Below are 12,481 nucleotides of genomic sequence, written 5' to 3'. Positions count from 1 at the left end.
ATGTTTAGGATTAGGGGAAATAATATTAAAACACTCATACCCATCGAGATATAGCTGTTTAGTTGCCCAGGTTTCTTGGAATATAAGGATGTCAAATGTATTTATCATATTTGCCCAATCTTCTATATTTAATTTTGAGGCCAGACCTGCCACATTCCAACTCAACACCTTCAATATTGAGTCTGAGCAATCAATTAATTGGGTCATTTCCACCCCAGGGCGGTATTAGAAGTCTCCTTGGGTACCGTATAGACGAATCCAGTAGTTTGAGTTTTGGGTGAAAGTCAATCAAGGGTATCTAAGTCAGAAATAGCCAAAAATCTATTTAACGACTGATAAGAAGGGCTGAGGAGTGGACACTGTATAGATGGCGGTTTATAGAAGAAACCTAGGGGTAATGCACAAATGTTTGTAGAGGACAGGCAGTTGGTCTCTTTAACTGCTAATATGGATCCAACGGTCCTAGGTCGGGAAAAATTAATAACAATGCAATCTCCCCTGATAGTTTTCACTGCAGGTCCCACCCAGCCTACCCTTCGCACCATTAAAATTTCATGTATATCAGACCTCCTATACCCTTTGTGTTTAGCCATCCAGTCCACACATTTATTCCACAGTTGTTCCCAGGACTCTGGTTTGTTTTTCTCTAGTGGGGGTACCCCTACAAGAGTTAGCACATATGGGCAGGATGCAGGGAGTAAATTTAAAACATCCTTGTTTGGTTCTACATGCCCCCTGGTGCCAATGTCAACAAAACTCGTGCTAACTATCGGACCATCTTGGGAATCATCATGGTTTATATTTTGGGTATTGACAGATCGAGTGTATAGCTTAGAGGCTAGGGGGTTTCTCGTTTTATTATTAGAGTCAAGGGGAACAGGCAACGACTTTACGGTTTGGGGCACTTGTCGAGCCAGTTGCACATTCTGAGGTGGATTTTCCAGGGTGCTGACCTGTCGAGCTGGCTCATTGTGTTCCCTGCAAGGTGGTGTTGCCTTAGTAGTTAGGGATTCCAGGTGATTTAAACGCTTCCATAACTTATCAAAAGTTTTATCCACAAGCCCTTTAACACGATTATACAATGTGTCAGCTATAATATCTATAGCAGTATCCCCAAGTGTGAAGTTAGAAAAAGCAGTCTGCGTGGACTTCGTCTGAGTGGAATTACTTTGGGTATCCACATCAGCTAGGTCAATTAAGACACTACTGGGGATTGGGTCTGCGGGGACCATGGGGCCCTTAATCCATGTATTTAACGTTGTACGTTGTGAGTTCAAGCGTGGGGGCTGTTTTTGTTTAGAGCAGGCTGGTTTCACCACCTTCCTCTTCCTTCTCGCTCCACTTACTTCTGAGTTAGGGGTTGTGTCCAGGTTGGCTGTAGTTAATGTCAATGAAACAGTTGGGCTACACCCAGATTCAAAATTTGCAGTTGTTCCTATAGAGCCAAACCCTTCCATGCCCAGCGTGTTCTCTCCAGTGGAGGTTTGAGGGGAATGTTCAGTGATTCTCTGTGTCAGTACCTCTGGATCGCTTATATCAGTTTGTGCTTCACATTGGATTTTTGTGGGGCCCAGGGACAATCTTCTCTCCGTCAGCTCGATCTCGGTGCTGACCATATTCACCGCCCGCTCCAACATAGTTTCTATGGATGTAATTTTGCGGGCTGGGGTAATAGTGCTGCGTTTGCCCATAATGACAGAACCCCCAGACATCCAAAAAGTACCGGAAGAAGAAACACACCACTCACCACTACAGGATACAGTTGTAGTTTTAGCTCTGGTTGTTAAGGGAATGGCCCAGCCCGGCCACAGACGGCCCGCCCTTTGCCCGGGCGTACCCCGGCGCGCGTCCCGTGAGGAGGGAGGCGTTCTGCATTCTTCTAGCGCCTCGAGTGCGCCAGTGGTCCCCGGGACAGCCGGCAAGTGTAGTAGCTGGCCGCTGCCCTCACGGCGTGAGAAATGCACTGGAAGCTCAGCCGTTGCCGTTGCCCTCATGGCCTCCTGATCACTCCTGGTCACTGCCGGTATGTTTCTAATCTATATATATATATATATTAATTACTTATTTACGGTCGCTAGTAGGTAGTTATAGTTAGGACCTCGTTTCTATTCAAAAAGTGTTTTTTGTTTTCCCAATTACTTTAGCGTCATTTGCCGAATATTCGCGAAATTTTCAAAACTGGTGGCCTGCTCCGGTCAGCTTATGTCTTGAAAGTTTCGGGGTGATTCGTAAAGCGGGAGCTGAGAAAAAAGAGGGATCCCAAAACACGTTTTACCCATGTTAATTTCAATAGAAAACTTTAGACAAAGCTACAGCCCAAACTGCTGAATGGAATTACACCAAATTTTGCAAAAAGGTAGGTTTTGGTTCAGAAAGAGACTTTTTTGTTAAATGGTGTTAATCCATTCAGTATTTCCTGTGAAATTTAGAAAAAGAAAAAATATCGATATCTGAGCACCAAGGAGTCGCGAATGCTCCCGCGCACGAGCTTCATTCTAATTAGCAGCCAACACTCCAAACCAGGAACTGTTGGCAGCCATTTTGTGACTTGGTTACTGAGTCAGAAGAAAACTGTGCAAAAAAGGATGAAAAACATGAAAAGGGGGCAGGATAGAAACACCCTGACACCTTAGGCCTACTCAGGGGGTCCCAATTTATTTATATTTTTTTTAATTTTGAAGTCCCGCTTGGTGTGTGACTCCGGATGAGAAAATTAGGGGGGGCCTCGTGGGCTCCCCCCAAGCTCCAGGGACCACCACCTCCCGGGGCTTATGGTAATTAGGTAGGGGGGCCTCGGGCCACCACTACCTCCCAGGGGCTATAAATATTAAATAGTGTGTGGGGGGCTCAAGCCCCCCCACACTGCTCTGGTGATCACCACCTCCCCGGGGCACTTAAAATTGAATTTCAAGGGTCCGTTATGGCCCCCAAGCCTAGGGAACAACCACCTCCACGAGGCTTTGGAAATTTTGTGTGGGGGGCTGCGCAGCCCCCCTCCAGGAATCCTTGATGGCCCTGGGGACCGCCAACCCCCAGGGCCGGCTCCTGCTATGTCCCGGGGTGCCCACCCCCGGCACATTGCCGTTTGCTGGGACAAGGCGGAAGCACGGCTCCCGCCCTGCCATAGCAAACACTGCTTTGCTTCATTAAAGCGAGAGCACGAAAACCTGCTCTCGCTTCAATGCAGCAAAGCAGATTGCTTTTGAGCAAGGGGAGCTGCATGTATGTAGCTCCCCCTTGTTCAAAAGTAATGCCGGCTCCCACAGGAGGCAGGGAGCCCGCGGGACAGTGGGTCATTGGGGCTCCCCCATGGTCCCCAACGAGAGGCCATGACCTGGCGGATGGGGTCCCCGTGGCCAAAAATGGCCTGAGAGGGGGGCCATTTGGGCATGCCCCGGGGGATGGAGTCCCTGGGGCAAAAATGGCCCGGGAGGGGGGCTACGTGACCCTCCTCCCTTAAAAAAATAATAATAAAATAATTCGGCGTGCCCTGGGGATGGGGTCCCCTGGGCTAAAAATGGCCCAGGAGGCTCCCCTCCCAAAACAAAATAATAAAAGAATTGGGCATGTCCCGGCGGGTTGGGGTCCCCAGGGCAAAAATGGCCCAGGAGGGGGGGGGGGCATGCAGCCCCCATCCCCCCCCCCCAAAAAAAAATTGGGCATGTCCCGGCGGGTTGGGGTCACTGGGGTGAATATAAATTAATGGAAGTGGACAGTTTTTTTCTGACAAAGTTTGAAGTCGCGACCCTACTGCGATGCTCAGTGCGGCCTCCTAGTGTGAACGCGATAGGTGCGTGGCTCTCAGTGCAGCCCCGTAGTGTGAACGCGATGGGTGCACATCTCTCAGCACGGCCCCCAAGTGTGAATATGCGTGGTGCACAGTTTCTAAAGTCGCGATCGGTGTGTAACTTCAAGCAAAAATAATTAAGATTTTTTTTATAAAGCTTGATTATATTTTGGGTTATTGGGTGGTTCTAAAAAGAGCCCTTGTTTTGATTGGAAGACTGTTGTAGCTACACGTAAGTGTGGATGTTTCAGGGACGTTATAGTCAGAAATTAGCATTTAAAAAACCTTTGAAAAACACTGAAAAAACCATAGGTTTCTGGAACATTATAGTTAGAAATTAGCATTTGAAAAACCTTTGAAATTCACTGAAAAAACATAGGTTTCAGGCATGTTATAGTTAGATATTAGCATTTAAAAAACTTTAGAAATTCACTGAAAAACCCACAGGTTTCAGGACGTTATAGTTAGTTGGACATTTCATTTGTACAAAACCAGTGAAATTCGGCCATTTGAGATATCACTGATGATATCACAAATGACATCACTGATGACATCATCCATGTGATAATCTGATGCACCTCTTCACACCCTAATATAACCTTTCATACACCCACTCTAAAATACAGACTACCATTTTCAAAACCATAGACACACCGACACTAGTTACTACATACTCACTCACTGATTCCTAGGTCTACACACACATCCACTCATTCACCCATACAGTTAGTGCTGTATTGATGAGTGACTGCATTTATGACTATCATATGCACTCATACACCTATACAGACAGTCACACACCACCTCCCACCCATACAGTTACTTACACACCTAGTCAGTCATGTAAAGAATCAATCACACTCCCATTTTCTCACCTATACATTTATACACACACCACCTCACCTATTCATACAGATACTAACACATACTTACTCTCATATACAATCACTGACATAAGCACACACTAATCTATACAGCCACTCTCACTATCACTCACTGTCACATATAGTCATTTATATACTCCAACACTCACATATACTGCCTTTCCCATCTGTAGTTACTCACAAATCTACTACTGAGATATCCATTCACTCACCAACACAGTCATACACACACTCACCAATCTATACAGCCCTTCACAGACACACTCCTGAACCCATACACCAGGTGAATCACCCACTCACACATCTATGCACAAAGTCACACACACCCCGCCCACCCACACAAACTCTTAGGCACCCATACAGATACATGGGCAACCAATCAATAACCCATATAGACACTCATGTAGCTACTCACCAACCCATGCAGCAGCTTACACAACAACAGACACACTGATACAGACATTCACACAATTTAGTCACTAACCCATGCATTCACTAAGACACATTTAATCACTCACTTATACAGTCACGCATCTACTAAATCCTCCACCTAGACACTTGTACACCCGCTCATTCTTCAATACACCTTGGCATATGTATAAAACATATTTAAACTTTATAGAAACACACAGTCACTGGATGATGTCATCAGTGATGTCATTTGAGATGTCATCAGTGATGTCACTGATCAGGTGATGACTGATGTAATATGTGACATCATCAGCAGTGCATTGCGGGGGCGTGAATTATAGTTAGCTGAACTAACAATAACGGCCAAATTTCACTGGTTTTGTATGAGTGAAATGTCCAACTAACTATCACGTCCCTGAAACCTGTGTTTTTTTCAGTGAATTTCTAAGGTTTTTTAAATTCTAATTTCTAACTATAAAATGCCTGAAACCTACGGTTTTTCAGTGAATTTCAAATGTTTTTTAAATGCTCATTTCTAACTATAACGTCCCTGAAACCTATGTTTTTTTCAGTAAATTTCAAAGGTTTTTTAAATGCTACTTTCTAACTATAATGTTCCTGAAACCTATGATTTTATTAGTGAATATCTAAGGTTTCTAAAATGCTAATTTCTAACTATAACATGCCTGAAACCTATGATTTTTCAGTGAATTTCTAAGGTTTTTTAAATGCTAATTTCTACCTATAACGTGCCTGAAAGTTACGGTTTTTCAGTGAATTTGAAAGGTTTTTTAAATGCGTATTTCTAACTATAATGTCCCTGAAAGCTATGTTTTTTTCAGTAAATTTCAAAGGTTTTTTAAATGCTAATTTCTAACTATAACGTCCCTGAAACCTATGTTTTTTTCAGTGAAAATATATATATATATATATATATATACATACACACACACACACACAAAGAAAATTGCTTGTGTGAAAAAGCTCCAAAGCAAAAAAAGCAAAACTAAACATCGGACAGAAAGCCCAACCTCATATATACCTCATGTTTTTTTTAATGGAAATGTGAGATAAATAAAAATAAACCATCACTGTAGGCAGCTAAATGTTAAGAATGGTTGTAAGTAATTTACAATTAGCAATAAAATAGAATGCTTACAGAAAAATACTAAAATACAAGAACTTTAACACTAGAGGCAAGATCAAAAAGAACTTGATGGCGGGGTTAGCTGGACAAATGTTCACAGAGTAAATGAACTGAAAAGACAAGGCCCGTGAAGGCCCAACATGAAATCAAGGAACAACAATTAGAATGAAATAATATGCACACAAAATGTTGAAAACAAATCGCCGAACAATACCTGACAGTCAGCTCTATACTAATGAAATCATGTGGCATTCTAAAGCCATATCTTACCTAAAAAATCCAAGAGTGCCAAGTCGATATTGAATTATGACCACAACCACATTTTCATAGGCTGCTATAGGAGAGCCATCATACATCGAGGCCCCTCCAACTGCAAAAGCTCCTCCATGGATAAACACCATCACCTAAACACAAGAACATATTAATAACCTTTAATTGCGGAGAAAATCAACGTATTCATTCTTGTTTAATTTGCCCTAATATACATCCTCTTCTTCTTGTATAGACACTTCGGTTCATGGAGGCTTCAAAGGGTCAAAATAACACAAAATTCAAACTGCTTTTATGGCTAGCCAAGAACAGCAGCCTCATAACCAGAAACAATAAAGAAACATTGTTATATTGTCAATAACTATAACCTGATCAGGAGGGCACGATTCTGCAGCAGCTCATACCTGTTTTTCATACTAGGAGATTTGATTCAAGAGAAATCTCAAGAGGACTGGCATATTCTTCATTCTGCCAGACAGTCATAAAACATACATCGATAAAGGCAAAAGGTTTGACATTTGTATAGTACATGCACAAAGAGACAACCACACATTAGTGTATCTGAAAATGCAAAGGGTATATACCAGCAGAAATAGCAACACATTGACAGCCATCCAAGTACAAATTAATCAACACTCTTAGAGATACTCATGTATAGAGCCCAAAAGATGTCAAAGCGCCCATCCACACAAAACATGAGACAATCATCGGGTTGTAGACACAGAACAGGTAACTTTCTGGCACCGATAAACAGAGACAGGCTGCTATGCATGCAAATGAACAAGCATACAAGCACCTATGCACAAACATTATTAGCTAGAGAGGTAGCAATATTACACACCCACATGAAAACAGACATGTGCAGGTAAACACATTATCATCAATATCTCCTGTGGATGGACACACACAGAAGCACTGACAAACACTTGTACAGAGACACATTAAGTCATATAACAGATATAGAGCTATAACAATCACAAATAGAGGCACATATGGATTGCAGATGCAAGAGGAATGGACTGAGATGAAGAAATTGACATGTTTTGGTTAGATGGATAACAAACCCACAGGCATCTAAGCACACACTCACCAACACACCTACAGACACTCATTCAAACAATTCGCACTTTCAGCCAACTTTCAGACTCCTATGCACATAGACCAACAGAAATATAGGCTCTGATCCACAAAGAGCAACAATCATTAAAACACTCACACTAAAAAAATCTAGGTACTGATACGCACAAACCAGAAAGCAAACAGGCAGATATACAGGAACTGCTATTTATGCACACAGAAACCTGTACTCTTAGACCGCACAAAAACAGTCCCACATAGAGACACAGCCACTATGTGCATGTAGGCAACATGTCAGCCCCATCATATACAAACACCACTCAGATGCATAAAAACATGGAGAAAATAAAACTGACCAACATACATACACAAATAACACACATTCAGCCAAATACTAGTAAAAAGATAGACAAAGAACACATGAATGGGCAGAGAATTAGTGTTAGGAGGGTGCAAGCTTTATGTTAATTATATGTGAGTCTGGAGAAGAGTGGTGGGTGGTACATAGATCTCTGACAGCACAGGCATGGAGATGTATATGCCTGAAGATGAGGGAACCAGTGATATATTGAATGAGTAGGGTATGATTAAATTCACATAAGCACACAAGGCTAAGGGGAAGGAGGATGTTTTGCTGGGATCATTCAGGTTGCAAGAAAAAGCACAAAAGAGCACACGGTGGTGGGAGAGTACGCAGCGTGTCGTATATTGACTTCCCTCCATACATAAAGCAACTACGGTATATGCTGTAGGGCTTACAGAAAGATTGCAGGTATGTTTCAAATGCAGGTAACATCTTCATTGTCCATTGCCAAGTAAACAGTAAAAATATTTTCATGGCTTGACCTAGGTGCTCACACCCACTTCCATCCTACTCTGGCCCTGGGCATTTATAGGTTTCATTTTCACCTTTTGCTCAAAGTACAGCCACTTAGGATGTCATCCATCCTGATGTGATGAGAGTCATGCTGCCCAGGATTGTGACTGTCACATGCGTGCTGTCTAGATTTATGTACCCCAAACTAGGCCTAAGCTGCAAACTACATTTCACCTACATTAGTCCTACCTTGCTCTGCATAACAGTTCTAGCACGGACCTTTTACCCAGTTATGTGCTGAATAAATGTTGTTCAGTTCCTTCGAAACTAACCTTATTTATGTTGCATGCGGATTCTTAGAAAAGTCCTGTGCACATGATGTACATAACAGGATTACCATACGCTGTGTAAAAGTCATGATCTTCTTCATCCTATAGCTAAAGAACTACTTTGCATAATTGCAGGTATTGAATTAGGCTCATTTACATAATCATACTCACAACATATCGATAGTGTTAGGAAACTCACGGCTATCTTTATGGTTTAAAATAACCATTCCTTTAATAGATAGATGGAGGAGAAGCTTCCACTATGAAACAAGACACTGAGGTAGCGGCCTGCTGAAGCTACAACACGCAGCGGTCTGACATCACTTGCGGGGTGCCCAACTTGAGACCAAGACGGGGTCCTTCGCTCTCTCTCATCAGGTAATGGGGTTGGCTCTTTCCTAGGGTATTCTTGGCTTTACACCCACATACATGCTAGGTACACTTAAGTACAATTATGTAGGGTTGCATTGTGGGAGTACGCTTGATTACTGTCATATTTATATGCCTGCATATATTTATTGTTTAGCACCATGGTAGAATTCTACCTTTTATTTACTCTGTTGGTGCTTGCAATCTTTTACCTATGCTTCTGTCTAATTGTTGTCATAGCAAACATGTTCTATAGTAGAATGACGCTGGTTCAATAAATACTTATTGAACACTTACCCATAGTTTCTACTGTGTATCTCTCTGAGACTGAGTACAATTGATTGAGCGAAAAGTACTGTACAGTTTCCAAAATCCCTGAAAGGTCAGGGGTTGTCATGCTCGATATTTGCCAGAAACTATTTGCTATTTAGCCAACTATTTGCAATTAAGTTGGCTAAAATAGTTGAGAATAAGAAAAGCAGCCCCAAAATATTTTCACCTTTACCTCCAATTATGTAAATTTTGATGAACCCTGTCACCCCAATGATGAATTGTAACCAGGCTCCAGGTGCCCTAAATGACTATTTAATTGCTCCTGGAAGCTCTAGATCTCTAACTTAAAACACTGTTTGTACCAAAAGGTTTGCACCCTTTCAATAGGAGGAGGGCATGAACCTTGAAATGGCAGGGGGAAATGGAATTATGTGTGCTTTTTTGGGGTCAAAGAATATGGCCCAACCCAAAATTGCATACCCTCAACCCCCGAGGAAGATGGAGAATCGGTCAAATGCTTAAGAATAGAGGTCTGTTCCTCAAAACAAAAGATGTTGATTGATTTGTTGCCTAGGCAAACTCCAGGTGCAAGATTGAATGTGCCGCACAAGGTTGAGACCAGTTGTTGCAGATGTCAAAATATGTCTGTGCCTGTTACAAATAGAGCTTTTAAATAACAAGTGAGGAATGATGATTGAGAAAATTAGAGTAGCAGAATGCTGGTATCATATGAGAGAAGAGGAGATGGTATCAATAAGCGTATAAATGACACTCAAATTGAAAGCACACAGAAAGTTACTTCTCTGGGTAAAAATGGTAGAACTACAATTGATAGTTAAAAACAAATTTTCCCTTTGGAAATCCCTGCACACTGTTTACCCACAATCAGCAACTATACCAAATTATACCACATTTTCAACTTACATACAGTATCACAATTGATGCTCCACTCAGGATGTATAGGCACTTATACAAATATTTAAAAAATCTTGCCAAGAAAAAACATTTTTAACAATAAGAATATATATCACCATAAAAAACAATACACAAAAATGTTAAAAATGTAAAAAAAATGTATTAGATTACAATAGGTACAAATTCATGGACAATATCCCTGGAAAGGAAAACTAAAAAAAGACAATATAATTTGTCTTGTGGTTGTTAATTTGAATCATTAATAGGCAGCATCCCGCAGGGGAAATGGCTTCCCTATCTTTTTATGACTGCTGACTTTAATCAAATTTAACAGAAGTACTCAGCATCGACGCGTTTCGGTGGAGCAATAATAATTAGGCCACCTTCCCCCCACTGCGCTTATCTGCACCGGCCACCGCTGCCAAAAACAATTTTCTGCTGTTCAATCCCCACAGAAATTCTAGAGGTAAAATAACAATCAGTGCTACCTCTTTGGAGAGGGTAACAGAATTTGATTATCTTGGTGTGAGACTTTCCGACCCTCACTTATGGCTAGCGAAATGTTGAAAAGTATATTGCTACTGAAACAGAGCATCCGCAACAGTCAGGTTTGCAAGGTGTGCAGCAACTTACCCTGTGTCTATGGCTCTTAAGATCTATAGATTACAGGAAGTTCTGCCATGTATGGTTCAGAATTATGGAGGCATGAAGCTGCAGAGTTGCTTGGGAAAGCCAAAAACGATTTTGTGAGATCTTTTTTTAGGCTTCCCCAGAGCACTTTACTTTTACCATTGAGGTTAGATTTTGCCTTAAAACCAAAAGTGCGGTATGCTAAACTAAGGCCCATTCTGTACTGGATTTCTACCTGGGTACTTATATAGAGAGACTTGTAACATCATTGTGAAACCTCAAGCGCTTAAGGTCCCTTGGCTGAAGTATGTAAAAAATACTTTATAAAGTCGTGCACTGAGTGAATAATTGTATAATACTTATTTTATTTATTCCAGATCATGCCCGCAACATCATGAAATAAAGGTTCTGGTAACTGGCCTTAAAGAAACAACAGGCCTCACCACCTCTAGGAATATTGTCCAATTGCTTTCTATCTCAGATATTTGACTATAAATTCGAAGACTTTTTGGATTTTATTAATCTCCTTCAACCAGGACCTTGTTCATAACTTTAGATTGGGTATCCTTCCATTAGCGTCCTTTACAGGTATGTTGCTGACCTCTGATTTTGAGTGTAAGCTGTGTCAACTTTGTCATCAATTTGAGGAAAATGAGGAACATGTTTTATTGTTTTTGCTCGGGTTTTCCAAGGCAAAGACCTACATGGATTAAACAACTATGCCTGGTGCTGGGATTTAGTCATTCTCAAGATGCTATCAGAATATGTCAATTTGATACTAGCCCTTGTGGGGTTTCCCGTCTCAAAATTTCTATAAGCTGCTTGGCAAATTATAGAGTATTGAGTTTGGGATAATAATGGCATTTATTATCGATTTCTAGGTGCAGATACCTAATTATTACGTACATGTTTTACTTTTTAAATTGGATGTCATTTTATAGAGAATGTAAATATGCGATTTTGTGTGTCTTGTTGATGGATGAATTCTATCAAAACTGAAGAAAGAAAAAGTGAGACAGTTTGTGAGCAAATGAGTGAGGCAGTTTCTGAGCATTTGACAGAGTTAGGGGGTGAGACAAGACAGGGTGAGAGACTGAGCTAGAGTGAGTGAGAGTATGTGAGACAATGAGTGACAGCAAGTGACACAGTAAGTGAAACAGTGAGGAAGGCAGTGAGTACATCAGTCTGAGAATGTAAGACAGCATGAACATGTAAAGGAGGCAGTGAGACAATGTTAGCATGTAAATAAGATAGTGAGACAGCATGTGATACAGTGAGTGAGCCCACGAGCAAGATCCTGCGAGTTAAATGGTGAGTGAGATAGTGTGAGCATGTGGTTGAGAAAGTGAGAGTGAGCAAGATTGAGTGAGTGAGACAATGAGTGACAGTGCGTGAGATATTGAGACAGTTTTGAGTCAGTGAGTGTGACAGTAGGTCTGAATGAGTCAATGTCTGAGAATGTGTGTGTGTGTGTTATGCTTGCAACTATGCTACTGGCCCACACATACAAGTGGTAATTCTTGTCTTATGGAGGCGCACATGGCAAAATAGTGTCACTGGCATATTTGAGAT

General features: G+C 41.5%; 1 protein-coding gene across 1 annotated transcript in view; it reads right to left on the bottom strand.

Annotated features, from left to right (window-relative positions):
* Positions 1–12,481, bottom strand: part of LOC146776046 (fatty acyl-CoA hydrolase precursor, medium chain-like) — a 248,056-nt gene that overhangs the window by 174,200 nt on the left and 61,375 nt on the right. The window contains exon 5 of the mRNA XM_085636898.1: positions 6,500–6,633. Coding sequence (XP_085493024.1) covers positions 6,500–6,633 — 134 coding nt within the window. The remainder of the gene's footprint in view (positions 1–6,499; positions 6,634–12,481) is intronic.

Source organism: Triturus cristatus, chromosome 12 (genome assembly GCF_964204655.1).
Source record: "Triturus cristatus chromosome 12, aTriCri1.1, whole genome shotgun sequence".
In the NCBI taxonomy this organism is placed as follows: Eukaryota; Metazoa; Chordata; class Amphibia; order Caudata; family Salamandridae; genus Triturus; species Triturus cristatus.
Note: the sequence above shows the minus strand (reverse complement) of the source record. Positions and strands in the feature narration are given on the sequence as shown.